We start from the raw sequence: 14,493 nt of genomic DNA on the forward strand, positions 1-14,493 counted from the left end.
CCTGAGAATGTTGTAAGAAATCAAAGGAGTGGACGGAGGAAGGAAGCAAGTTTAAGGGTGAGCCTAGCTCCCCACTACAATATCCAGCTGCGGTATTCATGTAGAGATAGAATTCTTTTATACCTGACGAGAGAGAAGATCCGCACCCAGAAAAGCAAAGCAGAAAAGAAGCATGGGATTTATCATCTAAACGACGCAACCAAAGTGGCACTCGAGCAGAATTGAAGAGGGTATGGTATGGGAAAACACACGCTATAAGACAGGACATGGAAAAATAGACATAACAAAAAGCAGTCACACTAATCCTCCCACTCCTCATCAAGTTGATCTATCAGCCGATTCTCAGCATCCACGTCCCGTCCCTGCCCACGTCCTCCTCGACCCCCGATGGCGCCGATGAAACCACCCCTGCCGTCGGAGTCCGCACGAATGTAGCCGTTGCTGGAGGGGGATCCTCTGAAATGGAGAAGGTTCCCTAGCGACGAAAAGATGATCACGGCCATGTCCTATGAATGTGGAAAGATATGGTCAGCGTCATGTTCCCATCCAACGTGGCTCACAACCCGCATTAGGTCAGGTCGCCACTAGGTACATGTAGTAGGACATGTGCAGTCCGTACGAATGGGTAATCAGAGCGGTGGTTATGCAGGGTTGAGGATGATATAAGAATCCATTCACAAGGACTCAAGATCACGACCATTTGCCAAAGACATAAGAAAGGTAGACGCCGCGACCAGCACCGACGGCAAGAAATTAAAGAGAAAGGAAAGACTGCACAAAACAATGATCTATCTCCCGTAGAGAAAACAGAAATGAGAAGAACAAGTCGAACCCCAACCGTCTTCCCCGAAGCGATTGGTCTCTAGACCAGCTAGAGCGAGCTCAATCCATCCTTGAAACAGGCAGGACTGTCCCATTTGAATCCCGGAACTTGCGTGACACCAAATGGCCGTATCTAGATCTGCGACGAGGCCAACACGGAATCAATGCTATGATACTTACTTTGACAAAGTCGAAAACGCCAGCCCACAGGCTGAAGTTCGGGCACTGGCGCCAGCCACGCTGATGCATGACTGTTCGCTGGTAGGCACAGCCACCAATCAGATATACTGCGACAGCGACCAGCATGCTACAGGATAGGGTCAGTATGGGCTAATATGCGTAGGAAAGGAGTGGTGCTCACATCACACCGAATACGCCACCCGGTCCCAGACCTCCGGCGTTAGGATCCACGGCAATTCCACCACATGCAGCTGAGCTGCGGATCTCGAAGAAGTATGTGCATGAATCCATGGAGCCAACGAATGAGGGGGTGGCTAGGTTTGGCGCGGCATCGCGGTCGCAAAGGAAAGACATTATGGTGGACTTGTTGCGCGTGGAGACATTGGAACTGGCCATATTGAGATCGTCCTCGCAGGGAGAGCCATTGGTGTAATTGAGGATGAGTTTACGGCCGCGGAAGAAAGGGTCGGACGCTTGTTGTCTGTATATGATCGAGGACTGTCAGTGAATTGAACCGGGCCACAGATTCGACCAGTCACACTGGTTGGAATGAAGTTTTGCCATACCCTATGGAGTATATCTTATTGTTTTGTTCGTAATATGCACTGACGTTCTTCCACCGCGATGCCTCCACGCCGACCACGTCTGTCACGTTTTCAATGACCGGTGCACATATATTGATTGTGAAGTTGGCTGGGTAGTCATGGCCTCTAGCAAACCAGCTTTGATTCCGCGCATCCTTCATGGCTTTGCCGTCATTCATGTCGGGCGGGGATAATGAGATCGCATTGAGATCGAAGTACAATCCGCTGGTCGGTGAGCGGGCAATGCATGAAGCGTCATCTTTCAAGGAGGAATCTGATGCGCCAGATAATCTGAGAGCGGACAGTATGAAAAAGAGAGAGTAATGAGCGGAGCTGGTGAGCTTCATGGCGGACGGTTTGGGGTCAACCCGAGTCTCGAATAGAGGGAGCACAAGAGAATGTGGAGATTGAGAGATTGACTCAGAAGCAGTCAATCAATGACTGTCAGATAGAGGTACACTGTTATACGCTGTAGTCTAATGAAAGTTGTGAAGGGAGATGTACCTGGAGAGATCAAAGGGCTTACGTAGCATCACCAATTCACCACTGATTGGTGTGGAGTAAAATCACGGGCATCCACCATCCGACGTCGTACGCTGCGACGCGCATAGGACTGCCGCACTGCGTAGTACCCGGCTCCAGGAATTTATTTAGCTGGGATTCCCCCCTCCTCTCCTTATTCCTTTATCCATTGGCACTTCTTCAATATGCCTGAGAAAAAGGAATTCAGAAAAATCCCAGTGCAGGCGGTGCCGGAGAAACGTGGTTATGAGTTTGGTGGACCGTATGTATTTCCCCCAAGCTCCAATTGAGTGAAGTTAAGCTGACATTTATAGTCTCGGTGCCTTTGGTATTATATTTGGACTGCCAATCCTTCTCTACCTCTTTACTTTCGTCTGCAATGACGTCTCTGGTTGTCCCGCGCCCTCACTCCTGCACCCCTCGACCTTGACACTCGAGCAATTGAAACGCGAAGTGGGCTGGCCAGAGGAGGGCATTGCCGCGCTCTACGATACCAATGTTACACTATGGACCTTCAGCTACTATGCCTTCAGCTTGTTCCTGCAAGTCTTCTTGCCTGGTCAGGAGCTTGAGGGTGTCACATTGGCTTGCGGGGGACGGCTGAAGTACAAATTCAATGGTATGGCAATGGCAGCTCCTGTTTCGCACGTTTTTCATGATGAAGAATCCAGTTTCTAACTATGCTCATCTTACAGCGTTCAATTCTGCCGTCATCATCCTCTCGGGCCTCGCCGGAGGCACCTACATTTATGGAGCCGATTTCGTGGTGTGGACATTCCTGTGGGACAACTATATTCAGGTCATCACCGCGAACCTGTTGATCTCTTCCTCCATTGCGCTGTTTGTCTATGCGAAGAGCTTCACAGTTCCTTCTCCTGGACAGGCGAACCCCGACTTGCGACAGCTGGCTCCTGGCGGCCACACCGGCAATCCCCTCTACGACTTCTTCATCGGCCGTGAACTGAACCCTCGTATTCGCCTTCCCATTCCACTCGTCAGTGAGACCTCCCGAACCATCGATATCAAGGTGTTCATGGAGATGAGACCGGGCTTGCTTGGATGGACGATTTTGAACCTGTCCAATGTTGCCCACCAATACCGAACCTACGGCTACGTCACCGATTCAATCGTGCTGGTGACCATCTTCCAGGCATTCTACATATTGGATGCGCTATATATGGAGCCGGCAATCATGACCACCATGGATGTCATCATGGATGGATTTGGGTTCATGCTGTCTTTTGGTGATGTTGTCTGGGTGCCCCATCTATACAGCATCCAGAGCCGGTATCTCTCTGTCTTCCCCTATCAGCTTGGCTGGACCGGGATGGCCGTTGTTCTGGGGGTCACCGCTGCTGGATACTCGATCTTCCGTGGCGCCAATAACCAGAAGAACCGGTTCCGTACGAACCCCAATGACCCGCGCGTAAAGAACATCAAGTACATCGAGACTGCCGCAGGCTCCAAACTGATGATCTCCGGATGGTGGGGTCTGGCGCGCCACATCAACTACTTGGGTGACTGGACCATGTCGTGGGCGTACTGTCTGCCGACTGGCGTCGCTGGTTATGTTCTCATCGAGCATATCAACCCTGCCACTGGCGCTGCGCAGACACAAGCTGTGCAGACTCCTGAGGTCCGTGGTTGGGGTATGATCTTCACGTACTTCTACATGATTTACTTTGGCGTTCTGCTCATCCACCGTGAAATGCGTGACGAGGAGAAGTGCGAGAAGAAGTATGGTGCTGATTGGAAGCGTTATACCTCGATTGTCCGCAGCCGTATCATTCCAGGAATCTACTGAGCGATTTCCGTGGGACCTTTCAGCCGTGGGCTTTGTTGTACATTATTTATTCTTCATATCTTGGCTTGCGAGAAAAGCCTCTCACGATCAGCGACTTGCGCCATTCGAGTCCGTCACGTCGCTGAAGTTACCTGTCATTCTTTAACGAAGGAGCTACTGGCCTGGGGTATCCGTTGTCGAAGTTAACTAGAAAACGAGATAGGAAAACCCAGCAATTCCTTTGCAAGTCTGATCTTGTGCTTGACTAGCTATCAGAGTCTAATAACTAATTCATATCATGGTCACCAAATACCACTTTGCTCGTGACAAAACTCACATATAGATAGTTTCTCCCTTCTCAATGCAATATCACTTCTTTCAGAGGACTCTACAGCTCTACAGTAGACATTCGTTATCAATTGATGGAGTCAATCAAGTCGGCGCGAGGTGAATGGAACATTGACAGTACATCCAGCCTAGTTCGAGACCAATGTGCTATATCCATTATCTACCTGTCAAATCTTGCGCTTTTTTGAATCAACCAAAACATCCAAGCCCCAATCTTCATCTCCTGCATTAGGCACCCAACCTTTGAGAACCACTTTCGCATCTCCGATGGCCTGCATGCGGATTTGCAACGGATCCTCCGAGCTGCTGGGTCTCTTGAACTCCTGATATGTGATTGCATTTGACAGCGATGTGACCGGCAAAGAATCACTCTGATCGATATGAGGAACCGACGCCGAAACAACATCGCGAAAGAGAGCCCAAAGCTTAGCTCTGGACAGGGCCGAAGCTCCACGAGCTCCAGGCGAGGAAGCGCGATTCCCTTGTTTCACACCGTTGATGATAGTCTCGTATAGGCCCGTTTTAGAACGACAAAGATTTGGCAGCGCCTTGCTGCCTGTATCCACGAGTATTTCCAAAGGGCCCTGATATGAGGGAGCCACTGTCCACACGGCGCTCACGTTCCCTGGTCTGCTCTTCTTAGCATTTGCAACAGACGCCAGAGCATCTCCTTGCGCCGAAGAAACTGCAGGACATGGCACGGGTTTTGGTTTCGCGAACCGCCACAGGGCACCAACCTCTTCACTGGGCACTGAAAGGACTTCAAATGGTCGGAACTGGTATACCGGCGTCTTTTTGGCATCTGTATCTACAGGCCAAGCCCGCCCTTTCAGATCCTTCATTCGACCGTTCTCACCAAAAGACCGGTCACAGCCAACCCGGCTGATCTCTTCCTCGGGAAGTATCAGACCGGCGAGGTAGACATTCTCGGCAGGAGCAACTAGACGACTCGTCTCACAGGACAGCAACGAGGAAACCTGGCGCAAGGCAAGTTTGTCGGAGCAGGATTTGCTGCGTGTGGACTCGGCATCCATGCGCGCTGGCTTTCGACGGACGACGCCGAGAAGAGAGAAATGTGCTCGTCCATCTAGAAGGGTTTCTGTAGTTGAGACTTCGCCATCTTCTGATGGAGGACCTTCTTGTCGTAGCACTTCCCAGGGCGTTGCGTCTTCTTGGGCTGCCATGCAGAGTTCCATGCTTGCATCTCCGCAGGGAGCACATGTGCAATACATGTAAATCTTTATATCAGGTCGCAGCTCGAAGGGCGGCCAATTCGACGGCGATGTTGATCCTTTCTCATATTTTTGGATACTCCTCCTTTGTATGAAGGGAGATTCTGCGTGTTGGTTATCAGACACGGAAGTACCGCCGTTTGAAAGCTGCTTTTCCCGGGATAGAACACTGCGGCATTCTGTAAGAAGCCAATAATTGAATGCTCGGATGGCTAATATCTCAGCATGACAGTCATGTAGTACCAGGCCTTTGCAGCGTGGAATATGAGATGCAGATAGGCATTTTGCACCACTCCTATATAGATGTCAGACATACTCTGAGATTACCAAGCGGTTGGAAAACGTACGTGACGGATATACAAGTCAGACTTTCCGAAGCTGTATTTTCTCCTATCGGCTCAAACGAAACAGCATCAGTATAAATACTGTAATATCAAGATAGAACAGAGAAGACATGAGACATGAGGGCGAAGTAGAGCAATGAACCTCCGCCATACATGCACCAGTGAATCTAAAAATCTTATAGAAAAATCTTGCAAGTGACATACCTTTAACAGCCACAATCCCAGTCATCGGAATCCATTCCCTCGATCCATCAGAAAAAGTAGTTGGTTTACTGCGCGTGGGCAACGCCTCGAAATGCGCATGTACCAGCGAAGCAATCCGAGACGGTAACGTGGGAGCAAATGTCTCAGCAGACATTGTATATGCTCATATCCTTCGCGAACTGCTACAAAACAACCGCTTCACACACAAGTAGGACTGTAGGAGGCCGCCAGCGTCGAACAATCTCAGGATGGCCCATATAGTCACGTGATGCGATATCTTCTTCCCGCCTGAGGCAACCACAATTCTCGAATCTTGAACCGCGTAACTCGGTCTCCATCTCATCCAACACATTACACAACCAACTACCCCCCAACAAATCCACCATGGCCGACAAGCTCCGCACAATTCAGAACCTCGAGGCTCTCCAGTCCCGCTACGTCGGTACCGGCCACGCCGATACTACCAAGTACGAATGGACCTCCAATATCCTTCGCGACAGCTACTCTTCCTACGTTGGCCACCCGCCCCTGCTGTCATACATGGCTGTCGGTATGGGCGAGCCGAAGGAGAAGGTGCGCACGATGATGCTGGAGAAGATGGTTAGAGGTGCTGGGAATCCGCCGGAGGTATGTGTGAAGAGTTGCTTAATGCATCGTTAGGAAGACCTAGCTAATCTTTCTTGGTTGATATAGACGCAGGAGTAGAACCGCGCAACGTGGCTCCTTTTTTCATTTCTTGATACCCCCCACATTTGCGTTCGACTAGAAGAGATGGATTGAAGGGTCTTTCGATTACATTCAGCCCAGCTTGGACATCTTGATGATACGAGATCATTGCTTCGATGTTACGATTTTGGATCCGGCGGAGAAATGCTGATGCCGATTTCTTGCCTGCGACTATGAAGGACTACACGCACTCAAGACCCGACGAATTTCTTTCTGGTAGCTGGTGTCTCTTAGGGATTGCCCGCATTTGGACACGGACCTTGGATTTCCCGCCTGTAAGGGAACATATCGTGATCGTGAATATATTGCGCTGCCCACGATGGGATCTTCCGCAACCAACAGCAGGTATTCGTCCGGCCATCGACTTCATCTTGCGCGCGACCTGGCATTGCAAGGTTGATCTGCATTCGGTTCCGAATGCACTCCAATGCGCAGGGAAAAGCCACGAGCCATTCTCTAGCTGGAATACAACATTCATAGTCCACATCCTACATGAATTATAATCTTGAGATATGTCTAGGATATCCAATATGAGGTCAATTCTGGTTAAACAAATGTAGTAATAACCACAATGACAAGACAGATAACATGTAACTACAACGCCATAGCCCATATCAGAGCCCATGAGAACGAAAGGGCCAAGAAAAGTATGCATGCATGTATTTACAAGCCATTCGCAATAAACCATAACCATCAGCTCAAGCACCATCCGACTTCGCCGCCAACTTCGTATTTTCCGCCTGCAACGAAGTAACAAGATCGATCCACTTCTGTCTCTCACCGCGAAGTGTCTTCACCTCCTTCTTAAGATCCGACACCTCCTGCTTCAACCCCTCAACCTCAGACTTCTTCTTCGACTTGTGCTTCTCCGACCGCTCCTCATCCTTCCGCTGCTTTGTCTGAATTTTCGACGCAACCTTAGATTGACTAGCCTCAAGCTTGCGCAATTGCTTAACAAGCTTCGCTTCCCCGCTCAGAAGCTGCGATCTAAGCTTCTGCAGACCGGCCTGACCCGGCGTCGCCGTGTGTAAAGATGTCTGGCTGTCATTGGCGCCTTCGTTCTGGATCTGGAGTTGGCTCTGCTGGGTGCGGGAGCTGGCGGGTGAAGAGGCGTTCGTTGCTGCGCGCTTGCGCATCCCGCTCGCGTCATCGCCGATGTTCCTCGGTGGTGTTCCTGGGGCGGTGGGTGGACGGGACGAGATCTGGAGGTTGTCTAGTTCGGCGCGGACTTCTTCTAGCTTTGCTTCGACCTCGCGTTTGCGGATGGCGAGCTTTGCGAGCTCTTTTTCGTAGGAGCTTGGCTTGCCGTTCTTTGTCATTTGGATCATTTCTTCGGGGGTCAGGTCGTTCGGGGGGCCTTCGTTGATTGCGGGTGTTGGTTGGTCGGAGATGGCGGAGGATAGCGAGCACTGGTCGGGTTGGGGGGATTTCGAAGAGACTGTGTCCGAAGATGTCTTGTTTTGTCGAGCGCTCTCTGGTGACAGGTGCGCTACGCCCTCTGGATCAATGTAGGAGACTTCTTCTGCGTCGGGCGGACTCTTCGGTGGTTCGGAGTGGTTGCCATAGCCCAGTACTTGGGGTGCAAGCCGTTCCAGGCCGGTATTGAGTAGGCCGGTGACACTGGCAATCAGGCCGTGGTGGGAATGTTCGCCGTCGCTGTCAGCCGATTCATAATCCGAATCCGAGCTGTCTGTCTTGTCGGAGTCGGAGCCGTCGACAGACTGAGACTGCTCGGGCTTACCTGAGCCATTTGTGGGTTCCGTATCTGGACTTGGCTGCTTGGGCGGCTTGTTGTCTTGAATAGCCCAGTTGATGAATTTAGCGGCGTCCGTTCCCACGCTTTTCGGTGTTCCTTTGTCCACCATCCACCGCGGAATGTTGCCACCGGGATCACTTCTGGTGACCATAATCCATTCAACGGGGTTCATTTCCTCGTCTTCATCACGGGCTCCATCCTGCTGAGGACGTTGCTGATTGGGAGTCAACGACTTGTTACTCCCCCGACCGGAGGAGCTGCTAGAACTCCCATGCTTCTTCTTCGGAATCTCCCGGATAATCTCCACAGACTCATACTCGCCGCGAGTATACCCCTGCTTAGGCGGGATTCCAGCGTGGTCACACGGCTTAGAGATCATCATCCAGCTCCGACCAGGCTGCTTAGTGCCTCCAATTTCCAGGCCACGATCAGAATTAATGATCAACGCAACAAAATCGCGCGGAGTAGTAGGCCTTGGAAATTGCGCCGAAACGTGGTAGACACTCAGACCTCCAAGAACAGAGCCATCGTCGTCCTTAATCTCAATAGTCTCGATCTTCTCTTCAGCACCAATCCCCCTAATGCTGTTATCAGGCGTCTGTCCCTTCTTAAGCTTCTTCTGGTTGACCTTGAGTGTCTCGTCGTACTCAGTCGAAAGCTTCTGACGCCATCGCGAGAACGGGAGACCCTCATGCACACTCCGTCGTCCGAACCACGATCCGCCACCGTCGTTCGCGGAGAGTTTCCACACGGTCACATCTACGGGATTGTCCTTTGGTCCTCCCATCTTGATCGGCTTTCCCCATGCCTTCTGCAGGTCTGTAACTTCTGGATCGGTTTCTCCGACGCGTGAGGAAGAGGGAATAAGTCGCCGGGTCGAAGAGTCAGACCTATCGTGTTCTAGCCCGGGATATGAAGTGCTTTCGGAGAGTGGTGGATCTGGTAGTGACTCTGCTATCAGGCGGCCGTTCTTGAACATCTCACGTAAGTAGCTCCGAAGTCCGTCGGCATCTTGGGGAACGTCATCCCAGGACGTCGGTTTGAGGCATTGGAGGGCTTCGTGTAAGGTGGTCATATGAGCGACGGAGAGCAATTAAAGCTCTTGAGGGTTGTTTTGAGGTATGTATTGCTAGTATGTTAATGTAGCGGTAGTGTAAAGGTGTTGCTGTCAAGGAGCGGGGATCGTCCGTTCGTGGATGGGTTATGTCGCTGGTCACGGTGGTAGGATAAGCGCTGGCAGCAAGATTGAAAAAACAAATGGCACAATAGAAAGAGTCAACTTCAAAAGTACAAGTGTTAGGGAGTGACTGTGATGGGAGAAAGTTCGCAGTAGAGCGATTGACTGAGTGTAGTAGTGTCTTGGCTGGGGTTTGACGTCATATGCGGACGTGGGGACAGCATGGGGTAAAACTTGTCCGCGCGATTTATTTGTTTACTGCCTTGAAACGCCCCTTTCGTTGAAATTAGAATGATTTAAGCAAGTTTCTGAGAACCACTCCAGTCATAGGTGTTTCTTGGGCCTTGATCGTGCAGACAACTATGACATTGCCGATCATTAGGCCCCATTGCCCCATACTTGAAGCGATTGTACGTCGTAGGGCTGATTCCACTTCCACGACAAACATCCCAGGCGACTCCTGCTTAGCTACATGTACATAAGGGAAGTAGAGATTGTATGCACTTTCTTCAACTAATTAAGCTAATCAGACACATACAACAGTTGGACTAAGCTGCTGAAGGATCAACACAAAACCAAAAGAAAAGAAGCAACCAGTGCAAGGGACCAGCCCCTCGAACAGACAGATCATGAGCGAAGGGATCTGTCAGTTTGAGCATCAGATTCTCGTCGTCGGAACAAAGAATGAGAAAGAGGGCTCTTTCAACCAGTGAAAAAGCCCACCGACAGACCGAGCTTGCCCAGGAATTTCTATAACCCAGCCTGGACGATAGGAGATGAACCTATCATTGCCAAGTATGGTATTGGAAACAAGATCAGCGAGCATAGTGAAAGAGTGTTGCTTGGAGATGTCCAGATTCATAGGTCACAGACCGGAGGTTGGAATTGGGTTCATCGCCATTCGCGCTTGGTATCCACCACAGGTGGACACGCGCAAGTCTAACAATAGTCGACTCGACTCGACACTCTATGACTCCGTTCGCTGATCGCATCTCGAATGACCAAGATGACAAAAAGGCGTGCTTCAACTGAGCATCGCAGATGCAAGGAGGAAGGTAACGCCGTCGCATAGGCATATCCTCCAATTCTCAGATGATGAGAACTGGCCAGTCTGGTATCCAGTACCAGAAGGATTTACCTTGGACGGAAGGCAAGGAAACAAAAGCAAAGCGCTGAACCCAGTCCAGTCGAATAGCCAAGTTTTGCTTCACTTCCTTCCCGTCAGGCGACGAAGAATTGAAATCGTAATGGACATTCCACGTCCACAACCATATCCTCCACATGCCGTGAGGCAGACCAGTCTTCATGACATATATGCGGACATAACAAAAGAAATGAAACATAACAAAGAGCCGACCCGCCGCTTCTTGATGCAAAGGAAAAGGAAAAATCGCATCGCTGACGCTGGAATCGAAACATCAAAATATCAAAACAAGCGCATAAAAGGAGTATTCTGGTTATCATGCAAATAACAGGAGGGAGTATCAAAGATGCACAGAGTCAAATGGAAGAGAACGCCGTCGAGAATGCGAGTTGTCGGTTGGAGCGGGGTTCCCGAAAGTAGAAGGGTTGAGAGGAGAGGAGGGAATATCGGAGATGCCAAAGGACGTGCGCGCGTTGAATCCAAGAGAACGATCTACGTCTCTCGAAAATCACGTTGCACGAGCCGGGCGAGGTGGACTGGCGATGATCGACATCACCGAGTCTACTCAGAAGACCTGAGCTAGGCGATCGTGCCATACGGCAGTGGCGCCCACTCGCCCCAGCTGAAACCACCCATGCCCATATTAACAGCCGTGCCGCAGGGTTGCACGAGCATGCTCGCATACATGCTTGGCAACGGAAGCGCACTGATAGCGGCCGACGTCGTCGGCATGCAAGTGGGCATGCAATCGTAGGTCTGGTACGGCGAGGTTGTGTAAGGTTGGCTGTAAGACGGGGTCGGGGAGGCAAGCTGGGCCTCACTGAAACTGATACTAGCCCAAAGATTGGGGTTAGAATCACCCGTGGTGGCCGGGTTGGGGCTGGGCGACAGTACTTTCCACGGCTCGAGTTGCGGCTGCGGCACGGAGGTCTGCCACCAGTTTTCCGGACCGGTTGAGCTGGGAAGAAGGGGCACAGGGTGCATGATATCCACCACCGGTGGTGGAGGGGCGGTCAGTGGGACGAAGAGCTTGCCGATGGCTGCCTTTGCTTCCTCACTGCGGCCGCTTAGCAGCTCCCCGGCACCGTCTTCTTCCAATCCTTCGAGGGCTTCGGCGCTGGTGCGGTAGACGAACTTGTTGGCGGCTTGAACGAACTCCTCCTGTAGTTTCTTCAGCTCGGCGTGCTTTCCAGACCAGTTGTAGGTGTTGGCCGCGGCATCTACTGAGTAGATCTCCTTGTGGAAATCGACCAGAGATTCTATCGTCTCCGGGGTTAACTTGAAGGCTACCTCGTTCCGTGAAATCATGTCAACATGTACAACGTAGGCTTCGATATGGATCATCTGGTGATTCTGGAAGGCATCCCAGAGTGAATTCTCGCTCTTCTCCAGCTCTGATTCGGGGGCTTTGGTGAACATCATGGAGCACAACGTCCAGATGGCGTTGGATGATGAGAGGGTTTCTGTCAGACACCGTGTATGCTGGGTGACATTGTTCAGAGGACGCTTGACCCGGTTGACTCGTTTCAGGGTGGCTGTCAACCAAGGCTCAACCTTGTTCTTCAACACGACATTCGGGGATGAGCGCGGCGCAAAAGCGGCGGCGGATGATGGAAGTAAGACTGTTGGCATTATGACTCTGTGCGAGGGGTGATACGTCCGGCGTTAATGCTGATATAAAAGAATGTAGAATATAGAATGTAAATCATAAAGGCGACATTCGCCCACACAATACTTTGGCGGGATTTCGGGTTCGTGTCTCGTTTATTGTCGCATGATCCAGGGAACGTAGTATTAATGCAGGCGAACGCGCAAAACAAAAAGAATCGAATTAGATAAAAAGGAGAGGACGTTACAAGTCAGTTATAGAAGAGAAGGGAAGAAGAAGAAGAAGAAGAAGAGAGAGGGGTGGGAACAAAAAGTTGCCTTGTGGAGAATGAACAGGCACAATATTATGGGTCAATATGGAGTATTATTTTTTGCAATAAATTTCTATTTTATCTTGTCTGTATACTTCTAGGGTTCGTAACTTCGTATTATTTGACTATGCAGTCTGATGGAGTCCATGTCACTGGCCACATCTCGGCCTCCCCGATCTGCAACTGTAGACTCTTCAGGTGGCGAGGAGATTGAAATAGAGAGAACGCGAGATCCAACCGATCAAGGACACTGTTTCATTGACTTGTGAGGTCTCCTCGCACAATCTAGTCTCACACATCCGTTGCACGTCCATCCGGCCAGAACACCTGCATGATGCCCTAAACTGCAACAGCTAAGCCCCCAATCCACGAAACATCTCTTCTAAACGGGAAATTCAGCATAAATCTGTAGGAAGATAAACCTCCGAGTCTGCAAAGATCATCTAACTAGAGCGAGTTAGCGAGTTTAGAACTGTTTAGCGGAGACTTAAACACCGTTCTCAGCTGGGCGTTGTGCATATTTCAAGGCCAAGATCGACACATCGGTATTGGGAGGTTCTACTGCGTCGACACTAGAGATTGCCTGCTTTAGGGTGAAGATTCTATTTCTAGTCGGCTGCAGGTCAAGCCACCAGAGTTTGATCCCACGTTGAGGTTCGAAATACTTTATATAGTAGGACAATACAGGATAACACTCATAACAGGATAGAATAGGGGTAATAATGTTAGGAATTATATCAAGATATGAATACACGGAATACATTTCTATACCCCATTCCCTGTCTGTTTTCTTTTTACACAGTAGCCCTGTCGAATATACAGAAGAGTTGACCTCAGCTGATGGAGGGTCAAGCGTGGGGCTAAAAGGCCGTCTTGAACCACTTCTGGGCTGTGATTGGGTGTGGGGAAGCGAGTCCGTCCGATGCGCCCTAAGCTGAGATACCTGTTTTGATCTGCCATTGGAGCCTCGATGGCCAGACTTTTTGGGACGAGCGCCACTAGTCTGTACACAATCCGGGCTCTAATGTACGAAGAGTAATGATACCGTTTCTTACGCTTCTAGCCTTGTCCACATGATTCAACCTTTTCTCTGTGTTCTCTTCTTACTCTTGTGCTCCACCAACTCCCACTAATATACGCGCCTCTGCCTCTGTCCTGAAACCACAATCAATCCCTGCTGCATATGAGTTCGGTCACATGGTCTTGGGTGTGGGAAAGGATTGGCTGTCCTATGCTGGATGCTGAAGAAGAATTTCCAGGTTTCGTCATCGTCATATCGTTCTCGCTCATGGTATCAAAGAAAAGATGCGACCGGTGGGGTGGTTGCTCTGCCCGAAAATAGAAGTGAGGCTGTGCTCTCCACTCGCCACACCCATGTGGCGGATATCTCCGGCCCCACATTTGACCATGCAGATCCACCCATGGTCCCAACTACCGGTTTCATGAATCATGCTTTCACTTCACGTGTTTACACAGTACCGAGACTCGGTTGGAGAATAGGCACTGATGCGTTGACAAGAACTGGAGAAACCGGACTTAGGCGATGACACCTACATCCGTAGCCGGGCGGGTGCTGAAACTCAGCTCTACTGGGCACTCAGCCAGGCAGCCTGGACCGGTTTCATGATTGCTAAGCTGTAATCATCCAGAGTTGGATAACTAGATGCCATTGCCTTGCTTAACTTTGAATCAAGCAATATATTAAGATATATCGCCCCTGGCAAACCATATCGTTCATGACTCACAGGTGCG

The 14,493-nt window shown here is 50.5% G+C and overlaps 6 protein-coding genes across 6 annotated transcripts; 2 read left to right on the forward strand and 4 right to left on the reverse strand.

The window, feature by feature from the left end:
• Positions 1 to 299: 299 nt before the first annotated feature.
• On the reverse strand, positions 300 to 1,933 carry N7515_006939 (uncharacterized protein; the record flags this gene model as incomplete). Its single annotated transcript, XM_056667683.1, has 4 exons — positions 300 to 506; positions 1,003 to 1,129; positions 1,184 to 1,483; positions 1,569 to 1,933. 4 exons carry the CDS (start codon positions 1,931 to 1,933, stop codon positions 300 to 302), a joined length of 999 nt encoding a protein of 332 aa, XP_056521279.1.
• Positions 1,934 to 2,293: 360 nt separating this feature from the next.
• Positions 2,294 to 3,912, forward strand: erg24B (uncharacterized protein; the record flags this gene model as incomplete). Its single annotated transcript, XM_056667684.1, has 3 exons — positions 2,294 to 2,370; positions 2,423 to 2,727; positions 2,804 to 3,912. 3 exons carry the CDS (start codon positions 2,294 to 2,296, stop codon positions 3,910 to 3,912), a joined length of 1,491 nt encoding a protein of 496 aa, XP_056521280.1.
• A 494-nt stretch (positions 3,913 to 4,406) lies between these two features.
• On the reverse strand, positions 4,407 to 6,173 carry N7515_006941 (tRNA-specific adenosine deaminase; the record flags this gene model as incomplete). Its single annotated transcript, XM_056667685.1, has 4 exons — positions 4,407 to 5,650; positions 5,715 to 5,766; positions 5,819 to 5,868; positions 5,933 to 6,173. 4 exons carry the CDS (start codon positions 6,171 to 6,173, stop codon positions 4,407 to 4,409), a joined length of 1,587 nt encoding a protein of 528 aa, XP_056521281.1.
• Positions 6,174 to 6,403: 230 nt separating this feature from the next.
• N7515_006942 (splicing factor 3B subunit 5 family protein) lies at positions 6,404 to 6,724 on the forward strand (the record flags this gene model as incomplete). Its single annotated transcript, XM_056667686.1, has 2 exons — positions 6,404 to 6,646; positions 6,713 to 6,724. 2 exons carry the CDS (start codon positions 6,404 to 6,406, stop codon positions 6,722 to 6,724), a joined length of 255 nt encoding a protein of 84 aa, XP_056521282.1.
• A 719-nt stretch (positions 6,725 to 7,443) lies between these two features.
• On the reverse strand, positions 7,444 to 9,576 carry N7515_006943 (uncharacterized protein; the record flags this gene model as incomplete). Its single annotated transcript, XM_056667687.1, has 1 exon — positions 7,444 to 9,576. One exon carries the CDS (start codon positions 9,574 to 9,576, stop codon positions 7,444 to 7,446), a length of 2,133 nt encoding a protein of 710 aa, XP_056521283.1.
• A 1,825-nt stretch (positions 9,577 to 11,401) lies between these two features.
• Positions 11,402 to 12,454, reverse strand: N7515_006944 (uncharacterized protein; the record flags this gene model as incomplete). Its single annotated transcript, XM_056667688.1, has 1 exon — positions 11,402 to 12,454. The coding sequence occupies one exon, from the start codon at positions 12,452 to 12,454 to the stop codon at positions 11,402 to 11,404; it is 1,053 nt and encodes a 350-aa protein (XP_056521284.1).
• Between the last annotated feature and the right edge of the window lie 2,039 nt (positions 12,455 to 14,493).

The sequence above is a fragment of the Penicillium bovifimosum genome, assembly GCF_028826915.1.
Source record: "Penicillium bovifimosum strain IBT 22155 chromosome Unknown utg000005l_segment0_segment0, whole genome shotgun sequence".
Lineage (NCBI taxonomy): Eukaryota > Fungi > Ascomycota > Eurotiomycetes > Eurotiales > Aspergillaceae > Penicillium > Penicillium bovifimosum.